The 21,410-nt window shown below is 46.9% G+C and overlaps 1 protein-coding gene across 4 annotated transcripts in view; it reads left to right on the top strand.

The window, feature by feature from the left end:
* SLC6A13 (solute carrier family 6 member 13) overlaps positions 1-21,410 on the top strand; it is a 69,635-nt gene that overhangs the window by 37,020 nt on the left and 11,205 nt on the right. For 3 of the 4 annotated variants that reach the window (XM_006135436.4, XM_006135437.4, XM_075940898.1), the window contains exons 7-11: positions 50-184; positions 14,840-14,943; positions 18,303-18,427; positions 19,155-19,267; positions 20,247-20,384. In XM_006135436.4, coding sequence (XP_006135498.2) covers positions 50-184; positions 14,840-14,943; positions 18,303-18,427; positions 19,155-19,267; positions 20,247-20,384 — 615 coding nt within the window. The remainder of the gene's footprint in view (positions 1-49; positions 185-14,839; positions 14,944-18,302; positions 18,428-19,154; positions 19,268-20,246; positions 20,385-21,410) is intronic. The other variant, XM_075940907.1, reaches the window with a different exon arrangement.

The raw sequence follows: 21,410 nt of genomic DNA, 5'->3' as shown, positions 1-21,410 counted from the left end.
TTTCCCCAGGCTGCCCTCTCACACTTGCTCTGTTTTCTTCTCCTGCCAGGTGGTGTATTTCACTGCCACATTCCCATATCTCATGCTGGTCGTTCTGCTGATCAGGGGAATCTCTCTGCCGGGGGCTTTCCAGGGGGTCCAGTTCTACCTTTACCCAGACCTCACTCGTCTCATGGACCCTCAGGTAAGATGGGAAGGAGGACTGATTGGCTGAGCTGTGGTTGGGCGCGTGCATGTGTTTGTATTTCTCTTCCTCTTCCTCTTCCATCCAATTCCTTTCTCGCTCCCATTCTTCTCCCTTATTCTTTCTCCACTCCATCACTTACTCTTTGCCTTTTCCTGTTTCTCTTTCATTCACTCTTCTTTTGCATCCTTCACCTCTTGCCTTTCCCCCTGCGAGCATAATGCACATTGGCATTCATGAGCATTCAGGTGATTCCATCAGGGTCCCCAGCTGAACTGGTTTTACTCTGTTTTCACCAGCAGAGCCCCTAAAATCCCAAAGCCCTTTCTCTCCAGGCTGGTGTAGGCTGCAGACACTACTGATGAGGGGCCACTAAAGTTCTTAGCTACTTGGTGAAACCAGTCGATCACCTCCGTCTTCTGGAGACACTCCCTTTAAAACTCTACTCCTCTCCTGGGCCAGATTGGGAGACTAGGGAGGCCCCAGGACCAGAGACATTTAGGAACCTTTATTTTTTTGATGGATTGCTGTTGTGTTTAACATCATTGGAGGCAACGCAGAGGCCATCAGCCCTTCCCACCCCCTCCTAGAGTATGGTACTTCTGAATGCTGCTGTAGTGTCAATCCACTGAACGTCCTGCTCCCCATCTCCCTTGTTTTCCTTTCTCCCCTTCCCCTTGATTAGCAATTCCTGCCAGTTTGACTGAAGGTTCAGTGCCCGACTGCCGTTTTTAATCTCTTCAGGACAAGTTCCTCCACGTTAAATCCTGGCTCCAGCTGAGCTGCTGTACCAGCCTTTGTGCTAAGGTGTCTCCAAAGGAGATTAAAGGGGGCCTGCCTGGAAAATAGGTCAGCGAAACCCTTCGTAACCCCTTTAACTCTTTCTGGTCCAGCCCAAGCATCTGTTATTTGGAGTTCAGCTGCATGAATGCGCAGATTGCAGGGGGGGGATGACCTAGAGAGCCCATGTTGTAGCAAGCCTCTGATGCCTGGCTCTGTGCATGGCGAATGGATTAGTTTGGCTCTGAGGCAGCATTCTCTAGTGGTTCCAGTCGGGGAGCTGGAGTCAGGACCTCTGGGGTTCTGGGCTTGGTTCTGCTACTGACTCTCTCTGACCTTTAGCAGGACAATGAAGCCGACCTTTTCACATTGGGTGGCTAAAATGAAGTGCCTAAATGTGGAATCATGCAGCTCAATAAAACCCGGCCTCGTGTTCCAAGTCTCTGAGCACCTGCCTAGATCCTGCTGAAATCAGTGGCAGCCAGAGCTGCTCCTCATTTCTCAATGTCAGGCCGCTTTTAACTGGGCCCATACAATGCTTTAGAAGCCTAATGTTGGGCACACAAGTGTGAAAATGACGGCTCCCTCTCTTGTTAAATGCATCGGTTATATGGAGGCGACCAGTGGGGCTGACAGCCTCACCGAGCCCCTGGGCAAGGTGGGGGGGGGGGGGGCCTGCCCCTTGCCTTTGGAAGAGGCAGGGCTGGAAATAGGCAGCCCTCGGTGCTGTCCAGAGCATGCTGCATGGGGCTCCAACAGCAATTTAAAGGGCCGGGGGCTCCTACTACTGTCACTGCTGCAATAGTGGTAGTGACAGCTGGAATCTCCAGGCCCTTTTGTATCACCAGGCCCCCGGGATAGTTGCCTCCTTTGCCCCTTCCCCTCCCACATCTGCGGGCCAGGATGCGGCAGTAATCTCTTCTGTGGTAAGGATGTTATAAGACTTAGATACTTTTAGGATCCCCTCCCCTAAGTGACTGAGGCCAAGTCCACACTAGAAGTTTGTATCAGCATAGTAATGGTGGGGAAGATGTGATTTCCTGGATGCTTTTACCCCCACAAAAGCCATAGTGTAGGCCCAGTTATATTGGCAGAAAAGTTATTTTGCTTCTTTTGTTTAGGGAACTGGTATAAATTATACCAGGAGAAGCTGGATTTTTGGCTAGCATAAGCTGCATTTACACTGTAGGTATACTGGCTAATTCTTTCTGGTACAGACTAGGGTTTAGAAGCACAATTGCCAGTGACAGAGACTCTCAACTCGTTCGCATACATTTGTTAATCACACCTTTTAAGATTAATAAAGCACTTTCAACTTCCCTGCTGAGAAGGACAATGAAAAGGCAAAGTTTAGCCCACATATGGGAGAGGGCCACAGGACTTATGAGGGATAAAATCCAGCAGTAGAGAAGTTGTTTCCATACATGTGATGGATTCGGGAAGCTCTCCATTTCATGCCCGATGCTTCTCCTATGTGCAAAATGCCCTATAGAACTCAACAGAAAATGATCACCTTTCTAAGGCTGCAAGTTGCAAGTGAATTCTCTCAGACTTTCTTCTAAGGCAGGGGTGGCCAACCTTTTGGCTCTAGGGCCAACCTTTTGGCTCTTCTGAAGTTAATATGTGGCTCCTTGATCAGGCACTGACTCCAAGGCTGCGGCTACAGGTGCCAAATTTCCAGTATTCAACTCCTGGCTCCATCTCCTCCTCCAAGCATATTGCGCCCTTGCTCCTTCCCTCCCGCAGAGAGCCTCCTGAGGGCCATGAAACAGCTGATTGCAGTGGGTAGGAGGTGCGGGGAAGGAAGAGGAGGCACTGATCGATTGGGCTGGTGGTGGGCAAAAGATACTGGAGATGGGAGAGGAGGCACCTGGAGGGGACTGCTGACAAATTACTGTAACTCTTTGACAATGTACATTGGTAAACTGTGGCACCTTCTCAGGCTCAGGTTGGCCACACCTGCTCTAAGGGAAGGAATTGTCAGCGTCCCTCGTCTCTGCCATGTTTCCTTGAAAGGCCTCCACTTTTCAAGGACAGTGTGACTCCTGCCAGCCATTCTAATGCCCAGGCAGGTCAAGCAGGCTCTGTTGGCTCTGGAGGGCACTCCTGAAAGCTATCACTATTTTTGCCCTGCAGTCTGTTGGGACTCAGAAACCTGCAAAGCTCTTTCCTGCCTGGCAAATCATTACAGAAAATAAAACACATCTTTTCCAGGAGGCTCCTCATAGCCAAAGGCCTCACTGATGGGTTTAAGTGAAGGGCAAATGATTGATATATCAGAATATAGGGAGACGATAACCACTTAGAAGTATTTGAAAGGTGTCATTGCCAAGGAGGGAAGGGAATTATTTTGGGGGATCCCAAGAAAGGTGCACAGCTGAGGCATGGTACAATGGCCAGGGCATTTTATTGGTTTTTAGAAGACCTTGGATCTGTGACTGACTCTGCTGTTGATTTGCTGTGTGACCTTGGACAAGATTTTGAGGTTCTCCAGTCTGTGTTTATACCAGAGGCCAGACTACATGATGCAGTGGTCCTCCTGGGCTTAAATTTCATGGATCTATGAAAGTCACTGAAACCTTTGCACCTTGGTTCTCTCAGAAGATGATGTTCTTTCCCAGCAGGTGGCTCATTTCAATAGGAAGAGTGTCCCAAGGGCACATACTGAGCACCTGGCTATGTCCCTTCTTAGTCAGACACCCATAACCTCTCTGTGCCAACTACAGTCTGTTTCGGTGGAAAATTAATACTGGGAAATTCCTGATATAATCTATTTGCCAAAGGCATAATGCAATCTAGTGTTCTGAGCAAGGAAATTCAGACAATGTAAAGCAGGAGGATAGTCTAGTTTATGATGATTGAGCCTTCCAGCCTCAATGCCCATGAATCTATCCTAGCTCTTTTGTGTGATTTAGCAGGAGACAATAGGAAGGAGGAGCAATTTGCTCTCTGGCCCAACAGCAAGGGTCCCAGAGATTGCAGTTTGAGAACCTGTGGTCTAGTGTTGGTTTCCCACTGACCTTTCTAAAAGCCCTCCCTGCTCTCTTTGACCCTCTGGCTAGTAGGAACTCATTCTGCTTACGTAAGGACCAATTAATTATGCTCAGTAGGACTGAAAAGTCTCCGTTTGTGTGCGGGGCCCTTTGTGCTAGGCACTATACAGAATCGGGGAAGGACATTGCGTAAGAAGAGTTTGTGCCCCCGATTCTATGCTGAGACCCACATGGAGAACCTTTTCAGCCAGCTTAGAGTCCCCGTGAAGTTGATGAGCCGCCACAGCGGTGGGCAGCTCTGACAAGAGCTGGCTGAGCTGTGCGAAAGCCATCAGGGAGCTATTGAGAGTGTGGCAGGGGTCTGGATCACAATAGGCCAATACCTGTAAGGAGAAAATTTGTTCCTCTTGGTTTCTGAGGACAGGACAAGGAGTAATGGGCTTAAAGTGCAGCAGGGGAGGTTTAGATTGGACATTAGGAAAAAATTCCTAACTGTCAGGGTGGTCAAATATTGGAATAAATTGCCAAGGGAGGTGGTGGAATCTCCCTCTCTGGAGATATTTAAGAACAGGTTAGATAGACATCTGTCAGGGATGGTGTAGACGGAGCTTGGTCCTGCCTTGAGGGCGGGGGGCTGGACTCGATGACCTCTCGAGGTCCCTTCCAGTCCTATGATTCTATGATTTTAAGTTACTACAGTATCACTGCTGGGTAAATTAGCGCTAAATCACAACACAGAACCAGGACTGGTGACTGTAAACAAACTTTATGAGACTGTGGGAAACTTGGCCACCACCCTTGATATGTGGACATCTGGCTAACTAAAATCATGCCGGACCATGGATGTTGCTTTGACCAGAGAGTGCTGACTAGAGAGGTTCAAGCTGTAGCAATAATAAGCTCTCACGGGCATAGAAGCTGACCATGAACTCACATCTGCAAGGGGCTGAGCACTCCACTCATGACCCAAGAAACACTGAGCTTCATGAGGGGTTCCACTGGCTTGAGTGAGACTGCTTGAGTGTAAAGTTAAACATGTGAGTCAGTGCTTTCCTGGACCCAGAGAGCTCCACATTTGGCAGGAGTGGGCCCTATCTGTACTACATGCTGGCTCTGAAGCTTTTGTCTTTTTTTTTTTTTGTTTTCTATTTTTAATAACCTCTGCCTAGTCAATATTATTTGGTCAGATGGATGCTTGTTTCTCTTAAAACAAAAACAACAAAAAAACTTGCCTATGCATAGTTCTTCCTCTTGTTTATATTATATGTAATAATGCTGCCTGTTTGTTTCCTTTTTGTAAACTTTTGCCTGTTTCTGGGTTCTTAGAAATAGCTTTTATCTTGAGTACAAGAGTCTTAGCTTAAGTTGCTCTCTGATCCAAGGCCCCATGCACCATCCTCCCTCTTTCCTTGCAGCCTGCCCAGAACCCCCTCGGCTGGCTGCAGGGCATAGGTCAGGGGAGAGGTTCCAGAAGACATTACAACACAGGTGGGCTGGAGGAGAGGGGAGTATCACCAAGTGGTTGGAAAGAGGGCGGAGGGAGGTCAGAGAGGGGAACCAATCAGGAGCGAGTTGGCATCTGCACAGTTTGTTGCAGAACATGCCCTTTGCTGCCACCACTCCTAGGGACAAAGAGCCGGGAAGAACTTTGTGGCTCATTCCATCCCACTGCTGGGATGGGGAGAAAGGGATGGAGTCCCTCAAGGAGTTTGACCTACAGGGCCGAGGGAGGAGGGAAGCATGGGACTTTGTACCTGTGGTGGGGAAGGAATTTGGATCCCCTTGTGTGGTTAGATCCAGATAAATATTATTTGTTCCTTTTATGTATTTTTTTCCCAGCAAGTTTTTACCCAACTCTGTACATTCTTGTTTGGTTGTCAGCTCCCCTACCCCCTTTCCATTTCTGAGAGAGAGAGAGAAAATATTGGCAGGTGTGTTTGTTTTTGCCTCCCTACTTCACACATGGAGGGCAGTGTGTTGGGGTATGTATGTGCACATAGATGATGGTTGTTCACATCAAGTTCTGTGCACACTTGTGTCTAATAGTGTCTCCAAGCATGTGTCTGCTTAGCCTCCTGTTCTCTGCTCCCACGGGCAATGGTAGGGTCTTGGCCCATGGGGGCTGTATCCTTCTATCTGTACCCATCCATCTGGCAGTGGAATGAGCCTGGCTGGGTGGCTGCATTGGAGTGGCGTGTGAGTTGCAACCTGATTGCACTGCCCTTCTGCTTGCTCCCTTGTTTTGCATCCAGGTTCATCTGACTGGTGTGCACCTGTAGGGTAACGCTGCAAAGGGATGTGACTTGCTCCTCTTCCCTGGCTTTTGTGCCCTGCAGTCTAGAAGGCTCTGGGCTGAGTTTCCTCTTCCAAGAGCCAATCCCACAGCTCCCCATCTCCTCTTGTTTTTGGACCTCTGTGCAGTATACTAGTGGAATGATTTACAGCTGTGTTTATCTTGGTGCCCCCTCCCCACTGTCTCTCTTGGACCCCTCCAGTTTAGGGAACTGGGAATTAGTTCTGCTGGCCAGATTTCAGCCTGCGGCTGCACCCCCATGCTGAGTTGGCCCACGGTGCTGACATCCAAGGAACAATTAGGGAAGTCTTTTCTTTAACTTCATCACACAGCAGGAGGGGGCCGAGCAAAGACAGGCTGTAGAACTCCTGGCTGTGTAAACAAGGGACAAGGAGTGGATTTCCCCCTCCCACCTCCTGTCTCCAGGCAGCTGTGCTTTGCAGTGTCATCCAAAACCGGATTTGCTTGCTGGGGGGTTTAAAGGAAAACTGCCCCTCTTTGGCTCAGCCCAGAGCTTGGAAAGTTCACAGAAGCCAAGAGCCCCCCCTCATTCTGTGTACAGTGTGAGATGTGCATCTTCTAGAAGGCAGTGCTGTGGTAGCCATGCTGGTCCCAGGCTATTAGAGACAAGGCGGGTGAAATAATATCTTTTTGCGGGACCGACTTCAGTTGGCCCAGTATTGAGCAGAAGGTGAGTGACTGTGTTTAGGCCTTTGAGAGGCAGCACAGGCTAGAGTGGAGATGGAGCATGGGGCTCAGAGGCAGGAGCTCCTAAACTCTAGTCCCATCTCTGTCATGCCTTAGTTTCTGGGGTAGAATTGGAGACAGCCATGGCCTGGCTTTTAGAGAAGGAGGGGCGGGGAGCATGGTGCCCTGGCTGTGCCCTCCACCACTGGGCAGGTTAAGGGTGTAACTGTGCAGCAAAGAAAACTCTCAGCTGGCCCATGCTGTGTAGACATCCAGGCTCAGGCTGGAGTCCGAGCTTTGAAAGCCCAGGCTTCAGCCTATGCCCAGATGTCTACACTGCTTAAGTGGGCTGGCACAAGCCAGCTGCAGGTGTCTAGTTCCCATGTAGACATACCCTTAACCTGGCCAGCAAAGGGGAGGATCCTTTTTGGAAGCTGCAGTAACTTATTCCCTGCCTTGCTTCCTCACCTCAGAATGAAAGGGCAGCAGGGGAGGAATGATCCCTTTCCGATCTACTCCAGGGCGTTGTGTGTGCACCCCACACTTTGCTCAGGGCTGTGCCCCAAAGGCACTGGATAGGCCTTAGGCTGTATGTACGCTCATTGGGGCAGGGGCCGTGTCTTCCCATGTGTTTGTACAGCTGGCAGCACAATGGGGCCTTGAGCTTCAGTGGCGCCTCTAGGCATTGTGCTTAATATGAATGGTGACAGTTAACCGAGCACCTCTGGAAATCAGACCCTAGATGTCTCAAGCAGAGATCCCAAAGATCAAAGGCCCTGCCTAGAACTTTGGACCCTTGATCAGTGTCTCACATGGAGTCAGGAATAGAACCTGGGCCCATCCAGCAGCTCATGCTGCAAAGCAGCGTACACATCCAGGTGCTCTAGTTCCGCGTTTGAAGGAAGGTGAGAATTTGAGTGTGAATGAAGGACAGAGTCCTGGGGGAAATGTTGCTATTTGCTCTTCTCCAGGGGTGCCATTTCAGATTGGGGGGAGGGGAGGGCAGCTTTAACCATGATTCTATTCCAGAGGCTACTTAGGCACCTGAAAACTCCTGCATTTTGTTTGTTTGTTTGTTTTGCATGTGATAAGTTAGAAATTAACTGACAGGAACAGTGTTCCAAATTCTTATATATATATATATATATATATATATAAAAACATATTTTAAGTTCGGTTGTAAATTTAGAATAATCAACAGCAAGATAGTTCCAATCCCAAATCTTGAGGTCTCAGTTTTGGAGCCTTCACACGAGTTTGATACTTTGTACTCGACCTTTAGTAGAGATAAATGAAATCTGCTTACCCTTGCAATTGTTGTTGTTTTTAAAATGTCTTCTTATGGTACAAATTGTGAAGAGGAAAGTGAGAGAGTTAATTTCTTCCAGGAATGTTTAAAAGTAAATAAATTACTGAAAAACAAACCACACTCCAGATTGGAAGGCGGTTCCTAGTGTGTTGCTCAAAGGATCTGAGAGTACAAACATCCCCTCCATGACATTCACAGAAGCTACTCAAGTTTGTGAAACTCAGCCACCCCCAGAAAAACTGACGAGTAAGTAAACAGGAGCTCAGATTACATACCAGTTGGAAGAGTAGGACATCCAGCAAAGCAGACACATAGCTGTAAAATGGCTGGCTGCTCAGGGCAGCATTTGTTTGTATCTGCATATGTGAAAACACCAGCAGCTCCTTAAAAGATGTTCTGGGGATAAGTCCTAGAATTCACCCCCCAGTGCCTTAAATGGTGCCCCTGGGGAGTCTTCTCCTGTTTCTACAAAATGTCAGTCATCCAGCTGAGGCAGATGTCATGCTGCCAGCTAGTCTTGTGGCATGGTAGCAGTCTTTGGAGTCTGTGGAGCTCTCTGTGCATCAGCTGTAGGATGAGCATGCATATGAGCCACTACCCTGTACAGGAGAAGCTGAGTCCAGGTGGCAGCTGACAGCATGCATCTAACTCTTCTGTAGACATTTGCAAGGTGGCAATTTGGGAGGTGGGATGCTCTCCGCTTGTCCCTTTCTTAATAGTTTCATGTCCTGCAATGGCTGTTTGACAACCCACTGCTTCCAGGAGAATGTCTTTGAATGCTCCTTGTCTCTAGCTATGTCAATAAAGCACGTTTGCTGCTTTAAAAACAATGCTGGCAGCTCAGGGAACCAGTGAAAATGGTGTTGGATTGTGTTCTTGGGTCCCACCTGAGAGTGAGCCGCGCACACGCGGAAGTGACTCAGTGGCTGACAATCATGTGGCTGGGTGCAGGGTTGCTGGGTCTTCCCCACAGTTACTGCCACATCCTCTTGTTCACCCCTGACTGGGTCTTCTGTGGCCTAGTCTGCTAGCTGTGTCATTGAGAAGTGCTATCCCTTTGCAGGGTATCCAACTCCAGCTATAGCTGGTCAGGCCCTAAGCTGGTATCACTAAAGTCCCTTCATGGGTAGCAAAGTCTTTCCAAAGAATCACACTCTTCTTTCACAGAGCAGCAGGTCTCAGGGCTTCTCTCTGGGCCCCTCACTAGAACCAACATGATTAAACCCTACCAAGACATCTTTCAACCCACTCCAGGTTTGAGCCTCTCATCTCTCTTGGGCTTCTCTCCAGCTCCTTGTTCCTCATGTGGATCACTGGCTCCAGGGCTACCACCCTGGAGTCTGGCCCCTTGACCCAGAGGCCCACTACACTGGTTAGTTTCATTCCTATGTCTCTGTTCTCCTGCCACAACTCGGCTCAACTCTTCCCCTCCGCAGCCAGCCCTTAACTGTTGGGCTTCCTCTATTCTGAAATCCTACACTCAGCACAGATGTGGCAAAGCAGGGTTAATTAAACTGGGCTGGCCATTACTACACACTAACCAGAGGCTCTGACTCCAGTTTGAGCCCAAAGCCCCCTTCTGTCAATACACAAATCAGTCTGACTCAGTTCTGCAAGCCCTCAGGGTCCATGTCCTGGGGCCCAGCTGAAGTAGTCACAGGGAGAGTCCCATTGTAACTTAAGTCTGAACCCTATTGTTCTGCAATATGGGAGCAGGGAAAGGCTCCAGCAATAGGCTAAAAATAGCAGTGTAGGTGTGGGAGGCACTATGTGTAGAAATTGGAGACACTGCTTGGTTGTGCGGAGACGCATGTAGGGTATATATCCTGAGGGTCTGGCATTTCTTTACTCTGCTTGTCAAAGTAGTGCTTCCCTGCCTACTCTGCTCTTTGTAAAATTCAGCATATACAATTTACTTTTATTAAACAAAGCAGGTAGGGAGAAGCTCTGAAACTCAAGTATGAACCCACTCACGTGAGGTCAGTGAATAAACCCAATGCAGTACAGGATGGTGTCCCCTGGAGTCACAAGCTAGGTCTCAAATACCTGTGATGGCTTTGCTAATCTCCTGTACTCACTATCCTCTGGGTTCCCTACATAATAAAGCCCTAAATACAGTACTTGACTTATTGTGCCATGTTTATCAAGCTTGACCTCAAAAGTTAGATATTCTCCCTAATTCTTTGTTTATATAGAAAAACAGCTTTTAACGAAAAGTTTTTCATGGGGTTCATGGATTCAGCATATTTTATATTTAAATATTCTAGGAGATTAAAAGGAAATGTGAAGTGGAAAACATTACAAATAAGTTTGTATTTATATAGGACAACTTCTTATGTTTTAAATAAAATAAAATTCCAATTTAAATTAAAAGATCTGATTCAAATAAACATTTTTATTTGGTGAAAGGTCATGATGAACTATTGTAAAATTCATCAATGACCAGGAATTTTTTTCAGGCATGCAGAAGGAATTTTTCAGTGATAGAAAAAAATATTTCTCCCAAGATCTTGCGGGAGAGAGGACTGAACACAATAAGTTGTTGGAGGAGACAGGGTTCTTCCCCTCCCTCTTCCCCCCAAGGGGCAGGCGTGTTAGTTTGTAACTGGAAAAACTTAAAAACCAGCAAATAGTCCTGCAGCACCTTAGAGACTAACAGAACTTTTGATGGTGGTATGAGCATTTGTGCCCACGAAAGCTTATGCTACCATCTACATTTTGTTAGTCTCTAAGGGTATGTCTACACTACCCTCCTAGTTCGAACTAGCGGGGTAATGTATGCATACCGCACTTGCTAATGAAGCCCGGGATTTGAATTTCCCGGGCTTCATTAGCATAAGCGGGGAGCCGCCATTTTTAAATCCCCGCTGCTTCGAACCCCGTGTAGCGCGGCTACACGGGGCTCGAACTAGGTAGTTCGGACTAGGGTGCCTATTCCGAACTACCGGTACACCTCGTTTCACGAGGAGTAACGGTAGTTCGGAATAGGACCCTAGTCCGAACTACCTAGTTCGAGCCCCGTGTAGCCGCGCTACACGGGGTTCGAAGCAGCGGGGATTTAAAAATGGCGGCTCCCCGCTTATGCTAATGAAGCCCGGGAAATTCAAATCCCGGGCTTCATTAGCAAGTGCGGTATGCATACATTACCCCGCTAGTTCGAACTAGCGGGGTAGTGTAGACATACCCTGAGGTGCTGCAGAACTATTCACTGTTTTTTAACTGTTCGTTTAGTTTCTTTCTTCTTAAAACAACTCCCTATCTGTGTAATCCAACAAGAAATATTGTTCCCAGGGTGCTCTGGATCAGGTGTAGAGAGGCATCTCTTGTGATGAACTAGAGGTCTTCTAACCCGTGCAAGAGATCTGGAGAACTGGGACTACCACAGACAGAGTCAGAGGGGACCTCATCTAAGAACCAGATAGCCCCTAAGCAGTCTGCTTGAGCGACCGCAGGAACCTTCAGGGAGGCCAAGACGACCTGTTTTCCAACCACAAACGAGTCTGGGTGGAATGTCCCCTGACCCAAGAAGCACGTTTATCATTTTACTATGGGAATAAAGGTATCTATAATCTGAGCTGGTGCTCACTCTGATTGTGCTGATTTACAATATATCAATATGCTTATAGATGATTATCAGATGGAGTCATGTTAATATTTGTGTGTTTTGTAGAAGGGCTAGGGCATTGAGGGAATACCTATATTCCCTGCTCCTAGGCCAAGCTTAAGTTTTGTTTGCATTGCTTTCAACACAAAATGTTTGGTTAAAGCATTAACTATTGCAAGGGCCAGTACTTCTTTCTCTAAGTACTTGCCCTAAGTGGCAGAGCTGCTCTTTCTACCCTTTGTACTTTGTAGGTGCAATGAAGCCCCTTGCTCCACATGCTCAGTGATTGCTCCAGCTTTGAGACACTGTTTTGGGTGGGAATAGGTGACTGGATAGTGTAATATGCTGGTAGCACTCTGACCTCTATTATGCAATCAATAGTCATGTTGGCTGGCTGGATTTTTTTTTTTTTTAAATACAACAGTTACGGTGAGTGGCTGAGGTTCAAACCAAGCTGTGACTGTAACCAAAGCTCTAACACTGGACACCCAAAATTAAATGCTATGGGATTGTCTACATGGAAGATGAATCCAAATTAATTGAAGTTGTGAATTTAAAGTGGATTATTTAAACCCTTTTATTCAATTTATCTCAATTCATAAACTAAATCAAATTAAGGACACTTTAATTCTGAATAAGCGAGTCCGGACAAGTTAATTGCAGCTTAACCAATCCACTTTGAAAATTAATTTGGATGAACTTTCCTGACTTTTTTTTTCCCCCATGTAGACAAGCCTTGACCTATTCAACTGGGATCTATTTACCTTAAATTGCCAAAAGACATCTTACACAATAGCAAAGGTGATTCATATTTAACCCTCTGCATGCCTACAATCTCCATTCAAACTTCATTTTCTTTTCCCTTTGGCCTCACAGATCAAGGACTTTTGATGTAACCACCACTGAAATAATTGGGAGTCTTTCCATCGATTTTGATGAAAGATGGATTGAGAATTTTGGCTAGATCCCTTGCAGAAAGGAAATAATTTAGGGAAGAAATTAAAGCAAAGTTTAACATAAGAGCTCTGCCTTTTCTACCATCCTTATGGATTTTGCTTCTTTATGGTGGTTGGGGGAAAAAACATTTAATGCAGCTGCCTAATGAGCTAGAACAGATTTTCCTCTAGAAAACAGGAAAGGGAATCATAGCATCTTGTTTGTTAAAATGCACATTGACATGGGAATAAGAATAGAAAAACCACAACAAAACCACCAATGACAATTGAATCAAATCAACACTGACACACACAATAGCCTGGGAAAAAGAAATACAAACAGATGAACTAGAAGAGTTCCGGGAAAGAAACAATTCAATGGAAACTTTGATCTGAATATCCACCCAGAAACTGTCATGCTTGTCCGCTGTTCATCAGAGGACTTGTACAAAAGAGAGAGACTAGAGCTATCCCATTTGTGGGAGCAACTACAGAGAGGTGATGTGGGGCAGATAGGATGGACTTTTCCAAAAGCCTAGTGTTATGGGAGATGGCTTAGCTGTGCCCCCAGAAGATATAAGATGGAACCCTCTTTCTTTTGCTTGAGAGAGAAGGGTCTAATTCAAAGCCCACTAAAGTTAATGCGAGTCTTTCTATTGACTTTAATAGGCTTTGGGTTACATTCTAAACCAGAGCCCTGATTACTTGTATTTATAGCACTTCTTGTAATTTGGCTAATTACATTCTTCTTATTGAACTATTTGTAATTTCCTCTCTCTTTTTAAAATAACCCAGTGAACTCTCTTGCAAGTGTTGTTAGTTCAGACTAACTTCCTTCTTCCTATTAATTTTCTCACTGCCTCCACGAGTTCTAAAGGCAAAAGGTGGTATAAAATGAGGGAGGGATATTATTAATAACCATCATTTCCTTTCTCATTAACTTCATTAGCTTGTCTGTACATCAAGCTTCAATGAAGCCTTTTGAATGAATGTGAATGGTATCAGTGATTGCATATGGCTCATGTTTAAGATTAAAGGTGGCATTGACAGACACATGATGTGACTTCCTTAGAACAGTGTTTCTCAACCAGTGGTATGAGTACCCTTAAGGGTACTCGAGAGAAGTCTGGAAGGTACGTCAACACAACTGAAATTTGGCGAAAACTGAATTTTTGTTTTAAGTTTTATAGTGCTTTATTATTTTTGTACTTTTTACACCCAAAAATTTCATCGCCCACCCGGCTGCGATTAAGTTGTTTAAACAAATGTGTTGCAACAGTAGAACCAAATTGTGTGTGTCTGAAAACTGTAGGTCCTGGGGTACTTTTTTGAAACAGGGGTACTTTATAAAAAAAGGTTGAGAAACACTGCCTTAGAACACTCAGACATAACATAGACAGTGATTGCAGAGTAGCTCAAATAGACCTCATGAACTTTGACCGGGGCTAAGATCTCTCTCCTTTTTAGTGACCCTTGTAACAACTTCAAGTAATCTTTTCCATTAATTTGTTTTTAAGGATTTTAATCTTAATATCAAGCCTCAGAGCCAAGTAATACTATTATATTGCCACACCTGTATGATTAGCATTGCTCTCTGATGAATGGAATCAGACCTGCTCACCTGTGTGTCATAGCTTCTGATCTGCTAACAGCAAAGGGAGAGCCTCTGTAAGCTCTAGTAGTTGGAATCTCTTCTGTGATTCAGATTCCTGTCACTGTCTGGAGAGCTTTTATTGCCTCACAGTCTTTAGATTGCTTTACGATTAAAAATCAGAATCCTTACACAGGCCCTGGAATTCTCACACATGCATCACTAAACATCAGGTTCTAGAATGTAGGTGATCCTGATCCTGTACATGCAGCTCTAGCACCTAGCTGTCCTACAGCATGCTTCTCTGAATACCTCATGTTTAATTTTTCTCTCTGTCACTGTTCTTCATGCTTGTTAGGTCAACCCTTTGGCCAGCTGTCTCTCCTCACACTCTGGAATCTGGGTAGCTGCCTGCCATGCAGGCTTTTTCACCTCCTCAGCTGTGTTTGTCTTTTCCTTACAGGTGTGGATGGATGCGGGCACGCAGATCTTCTTCTCTTATGCCATTTGCCTGGGGTGCCTGACAGCTTTGGGTAGCTACAACAAGTACCACAACAACTGTTACAGGTAATTGGGATGAGATTCTATAGTTCAGGGACCCCACCCCCGCTGTATCCATCTTCTTCCCTGCATGCCATGGAGCCCTGGCGGATAGCAGACTGCTCTGCCAAAGGAGACTGTGGATCAGGTTAAGTTTGAGGAAGTGCCTCATGCTTTCTTTCCTCTTGAGGCAGAAGAGCACTCTTGCCAGTTGCTGCCTTACTTGAAAACCAATTTCTCCTGCCATGTTTCTGAAACTGAACCCAGGAGGAACTTCAGTAGTTTCCCTGACACTTTACAGGTGAGAGGTTCTCTCCCCCCCACCCCCCCAACACACACACCTGACCGAGCTTGCTGATTGTTTACATTGTAACTCTTTAAAAGCTCTGGGGCTGAATTCTGTTTATGGTGCCATTAAGCAGAACCAATCTTCCTTTACAAAGGCTTGAGTGGATTTAGAACCCACACAAGTGATTTGATGGTAACGTTTGATTTGAGTCTTCCCCCCCTCCCCCCGAAGCTCTGCCATTCCGTTCACCCCTCATCTTGCAATTCTCTTTGCTCTTACAGTCTTGGTCCCTCCCACAATGGTTACGACCCCTCACTCCAGTCCTAGAGCCCACATTCAGTCTTGCCAATGCATCTGATTACTAACATGCAGGCTTCTCCCTGCGGTTCTAGTTAGCATTGGGCTATCCTTGAACAGAAACTGGCAATCCTATTAAATTGTACCAACTTGTCTGATAGTCTTGTGAAGTGTGCAGGTGGGGAAGAATGTGAGAGCAAAGTCAACTTCACATTAGACCTTTCCAGTTTTTGCAACCACATCTTCAGGAGCGAAAGGCATGTGCAGTATCCGCAGGAGCCCCAGAAAACTGCCCATTCACCAGTCAGGAAACCTTTTATCTCGATGCAGTATTTATCTGTCAGCACAGAATCCAGATGTACTGCATGAAATGGACATTGCATTTCTTTACAGTCAAATCCCTCCTGCTCTCTGTCCATTAAACCACACTTCACACTGGGATTTCTGTTCTTTAAATATATTATAATCTGTTTGTTATTGTGGCCTCTGTTGCATGGCACTTCTCTGAAGGCTAAAAGATATAAGGAGCCTCCACAGCCTCAGTCTCTTCTCCTCTTAAGATAAAGTTCACTGCCACTTGTGGTGGGTACATCTGTCTAGTTAGAACTGGACTGAGAGCCCATCTCATTTGAGGGGAAGCAGGGTGGCAGAGGAAGGAACAAGGAAAGAGTCTGGGGTGGAGGCATGTGTACAGCAAGAGCTGGGTTCTCTTCCTAGCCCTGCTGCAGACCCACTATATGACTTTGGTAGCTCAGGCAATCTATCTGTGCCTCTCTCCCTACTCATAAAATGGAGATAATGACAATTACCTGCCTTGCAGCAAGGTGGTAAACAGCTTTGATGGCCTGAAAGGGAAGGTGCCTTCAAAGTGGAAAGTTCCATACAAACCATTTAACCAAATAGCCACCAGAGGGTACGTCTACACTGCAACATTATTTCGAAATAACTAGCGTTATTCTGAAATAACAGTCCACATCTACACAGCAGGCAGTTACTTTGAAAGTGTCAAAATACTGTCAAGCTGGAGGACTTCTTACTGATTTCTGTAACCCTCATTGTATGAGGAATAAGGGAAGTCAGAGGAAGAGTGCTCGGTTTCAAAATAAGTGCTGTGCAGATGCTCCCTATTTCGAGGTAAGGTATGCAATTGTTATAACTCAATTTGTGTAGCTGATTTTGAGTTAAGCCCTGATGTGTGGACACACCCATAGAGAAACAATATCCTATTCCGCTGAGCTGTGCTAGATGAGTAGTGCTTTATTCTGGTGCCAGTCCTTCATACCATCCTCTTCCCTAGGCACAGTTCTGTTTTTTTATGGGTGTGTCCTACATTTTGCAATCCTGGGGCTTATATAGGACTAAACAGTCCAATTTTATCATAAAAGAATAACGGCAAAGGTGCCCCCGAGATCTTGACTAGGACCAGTGTTTTTCCAGATACAGACGCTCTCTGAGTTACGAACGAGTTACGGACCAACACATGGCTACAAATTATATAAATAATCGGATAGATGATGATTATACTTTACATATTCAGTGCCGTACATTAATAGAAATCAATAGTATGGTGTTTCCTGGAATGTAGCATTTAGTTCCAGTCTCTTCATCTCTAAAAGGCAGAACAGAAACATGGCAGTTCAGAAACAGTGAGAAGAGGTTTGAGGAGATTTGAGTATGACGAGAGAGTGAAAAGATTGGGATTGGTTAGTTTAAAGATTTGGTGAATAAAGGAAGACATGATAGAGGTCTACAAAATGAATAGTTTAGAGAAAATACTTTGGGTGCTTCTGTTTGCTATGTCTTATAAGCCGGGAACAGCCCAGGACATTGAAAGGCAATTGTCATAAAACTGATACTGCAAAATTGCAAAAACTCTAATGCAGGTAACAAGTGAAACTCTGTTGCAAGGTACTCCTGGGGACATAAATTGACAAGGTTTAAAAAAAAAAATCAAGCATTTATATAAGTAATGAGATTAAGCCTGGGTGCATTGGCTGGATACAAACCCTTATGTTTCAGTGTATCAAACAACCACTAACTGGTAGGATGGTGGTGAGAAGAAACCAGGTCATCCTATAATTACTCACTTTGCAGTTTTTTGCACCTTCTTCTGGAACGTACAGTGCTGACCATGGTCATAAAGAGGATACTGGATGGGTCACCGGTCTGATCCTTTCTGGCAAACTCTGTAAGACATAGGATGGCCTGGTATGTGGGTGCTTTGCTTGGGCATAGGAGTGCTGCGTTCCTTTCCCTGTTTTGTTGCAGGCTCGCTGTCTGACTTTGGGTAAGTCTTAGTCTTTTTGTGCCTCTGTTCCCCATTTATAAAATGGGCAGACTACCCACCTTACAAGAGTGTTGAGGCTAAAGAAAGACTGTTAGGGACACAGACATTGTGGTATAGGAGGCCAGCTGTACCTGAGACAGAGAGAGGCAGGTTGATGTTAATAAGTAAAGAGTTCTGAATTTATTTTAGGCTGTGTGACATTACGAGACTGTCAGTATGTGGGATGGAGAAGCAGCATCAACATTTTGATGTGAAGATGCACATGTCCTATATTTAGCCCCAAATGAATCCACAGCCTCACACTGTCAAGACATCTGCTCAAGCAGCTGCACAGAAATGATTAATATAGTCATATGTGTGTGTCTCTGTGTGGACGCTTTCATCTCATTGGCTGATGTGCCTCGCTAATGCTTGTTTTGGACTGGCTTCTCCTCCTCCCCTGCCATGCTGATGCTCTTCTCTGGTTGGCTGGCTGGTTCCCCCATGCTGATGCTTGTATTTTCTCCTTCCCAGGGACTGCATTGCCCTATGTTTTCTCAACAGTGGTACGAGTTTTGTGGCTGGCTTTGCAATCTTTTCCATCTTGGGCTTTATGGCACAGGAACAAGGTGTGCCTATTTCTGAGGTAGCTGAGTCAGGTGAGTAGGCTCGGTGTGCAGGAAGAGCAGAGTGCAGGGTAGGATGGGCTGTTGCTAATGTGGGGAAATCTCTGGCCACCTGCCACTGACCTTGGACTCCTTTTGTGCATTGCCTCTGAGAGAAGAGCTCATGTCACGAGAGCAGGACAGAGAACACAGAGAGAGAGAGGTGTGTCCCAAAGTTGCTGTGCTAACCCCCTAAGATGCATAATGGGCTACGATGAAACTAGATTAATTGCAACCCCAGGTTCAAATCCCAGAAGGTCAATTCACCTCTTCTGAGGCAGATAAACGTAGACCCATGGCGGTTCGTGTGTGTGGCTCTTTGGCATGAAACTTTAAGATCTGAGTTTGCTTTGTATGGACATTAGGAATCTGCCAGCTCCCAGTCCTAGGCAAGGAGGTGGAGGCCATTGCCTGGTAGGTCCCTGCTAGGCTCCCGAACCTGGCAGTACAGCTATAGCTTGCAGTGGTTCTTCTGATCTTTCTCTCCCAGCAATGGAGCCACTGGTTCTTGAATGCTGGTTCCCAGTGCCCACAGTGAATGCACTGGAGAAGGTGAAGTGTGTCTTGCTGGGGAGTCGGTGACATAGACCAGCTCTGAGCTCCTAGTCTCCCTGATTCTGCTTTGGTGACCTCTTCCTCACTGCCTGGCAGGGCAATGGTGCAGCTGATGACTTCTAGATTTGGCCCCTGCCATCTACTATAAATGACCCTCTTCTCACAGGGCCTGGCCTGGCATTTATTGCATATCCTCGAGCTGTCGTCATGCTGCCTTTCTCCCCACTCTGGGCCTGCTTCTTCTTCCTGATGGTGGTTCTGCTGGGACTAGATAGCCAGGTATGGATGAGACAGGAGTACTTCCTTCCTGACCCCACAATCTGTGGGGTTTTCTCGGCATGTCTTCCCTTCAAACTGCCAGCCAATGCATTCCCCTTGATAAATGGCCAGGTGGTGAGGAAAAGACCCGGGTACAAATTCGGAGGTAGCAAAGCACTTTATTCCCCTGTCTGGACAGAGTATAATGCCCCCTGCAACCAGTCAGCTCTCCTTTAGTCTAGGATGGGCTGAGACACAGAGGGGGATTCAGGCAATGTGGGTTTCATTCCCAGCACTGCTGCTGACCAGCTGTGTGATGCTGGGCCAGTCACTGCCTGTCTCTGTTCTTCCATTGCCTGTGTAGTCGATTCAGAGCAAAAACTGCCTGGCACAGGAACTCTCTCGCTATGTGTGTGTCCAGTACCTGGCACAAGGGGGCCTCAACCTCTGCTGGAGCCTCTCTGTGCTGTAATCATAATAATGTCCTATTCACTGTGAGCCGTCTCCTTGCATTCAGCATGGGGAAGAGCCAGCAGCCCGTTGTGTGGTTGTGTAGGAAGGGATCGGAGCAGATGTCCTGCGAACCATGAGACTGGTTTCCAGCAGTCCCCTCTGCAGGCAGGACTGTGGTTTTAGCAGCATCCCCTATCCTTTGGGGACTCTTGGCATAGCACCGGTGTGGATTTTAGAGCCTGGCTGCGGGAGCATGGGGGGAAAGCCACGAGCTGATTCCAGCAGCATGCCTAGTGGGGGACTGGGAAATGGCCCAGTGCTTGTTTCAGCAGCACTCCCTGAGTTACCGGCGTGAGGCATAGATGCTAGTGGAAGTTCCCCGGACAGCCCTGGCATGGCTGGGCACAGTTCTCAGTGCTGAACGTGTCTGGTCTCTCTCAGCTGAAGAAAACCTGGCTTGAGTGCACAGGCGAGCAAGAGGCTGTGGAGAGCGAAGCCCAGCTAGCTGGCTTAGTGCTGACTGGTGCGTGAATTCTCTTCTTCCTAGTTCGTCTGTGTGGAGAGCCTGGTGACCGCTGTTGTCGACATGTATCCCACCATCTTCCGGAAGCAAAACCGCCGTGAGACCCTAATCCTGTTTGTCTCCATCTTCTCCTATCTTGTTGGACTGGTCATGCTCACAGAGGTACAGCCCGGAGACAGGAATCCCTCCCTCCCTCCTGTAGCTCACCGTCTGTGGGGTTTTCTTGTCATGTCTGACTGAAATCCCTCTGGGCAAAAACAGCACTCTAGCCAGAGGTCTCAAACTCCTGGCCTGCGGGCTGTTCCCAGCCAGAGAGATTATGCAATCCAGCCCGGGGCTCCCAGCATACTTGGGGGGGGGGCTGTCTGTTATGCTGCTCCTTCCCAGCATTGCCCCACCCTCTCCCTGCTATGGCACCCCCTAACTGAAGACACAGTTTTGGGGATCACCGGGGTGGGGGTGCTGGCTGGCACGTTGTGGCAGCAGCAGTCATGGGCCCCTCCTCCCCTCACACTCCCCGTGACAGCAGGAGCTGCAGGGGAAGTAGAGCGCACTCCAAGGGGTGGCCCATGGTCTAGGATTTTAAGACCCCTGCTCTAAACCTCACGGCTAGATGAGGAGCCCAGCTATAGCTGTTCCTTCAAGGTCGATGTGCTTTCATAAGCTTAGCACAGTAGGGTCAGAGCTCAGGTGGGAGACTGCTCAGGTGCACCCCAGATGCTCTGCCCTCTTACTTCAGTAGTGAACCAGTGTCTCAGCATGGGCGCAAGTGGGCACTTTGCTGCTGGGGTTGCCAGCCTACAGTGATGGCCTGGCCTCTGCCTGCCAGTCAGGATTCCGGGGTGCATTTTACAAGAGCTGCACTGCAGTGATGTGGCTGAATTCCAGAGCTGGGTTTTCCATTCTGCCTTGCCAAGCATTCTTTCCACTGGATATTGCAGCTTTCATTGCCTCACCTAAGCGCTGGTGGATCATTGCTCAGTGCGGGCCTGTGAGAGTGTTTGGGAGGTCAAGACTTTTCATAGTATCATGCAAACTAAGCCCAACCCTGACTCATTTGAAGGCTTTTGGAGCATCCCTTTCCTCCCTATTTGATGGGACTGATAAGTATCGGGTAGTTGACTATTCCATTAGTCAATTGGGCATCTCCGCCTTTGAAGTTGGGGCTGTTGCTACACTTCAAAGGCA

The sequence above is a fragment of the Pelodiscus sinensis genome, chromosome 1, assembly GCF_049634645.1.
Source record: "Pelodiscus sinensis isolate JC-2024 chromosome 1, ASM4963464v1, whole genome shotgun sequence".
NCBI lineage: Eukaryota > Metazoa > Chordata > Testudines > Trionychidae > Pelodiscus > Pelodiscus sinensis.
Note: the sequence above shows the minus strand (reverse complement) of the source record. Positions and strands in the feature narration are given on the sequence as shown.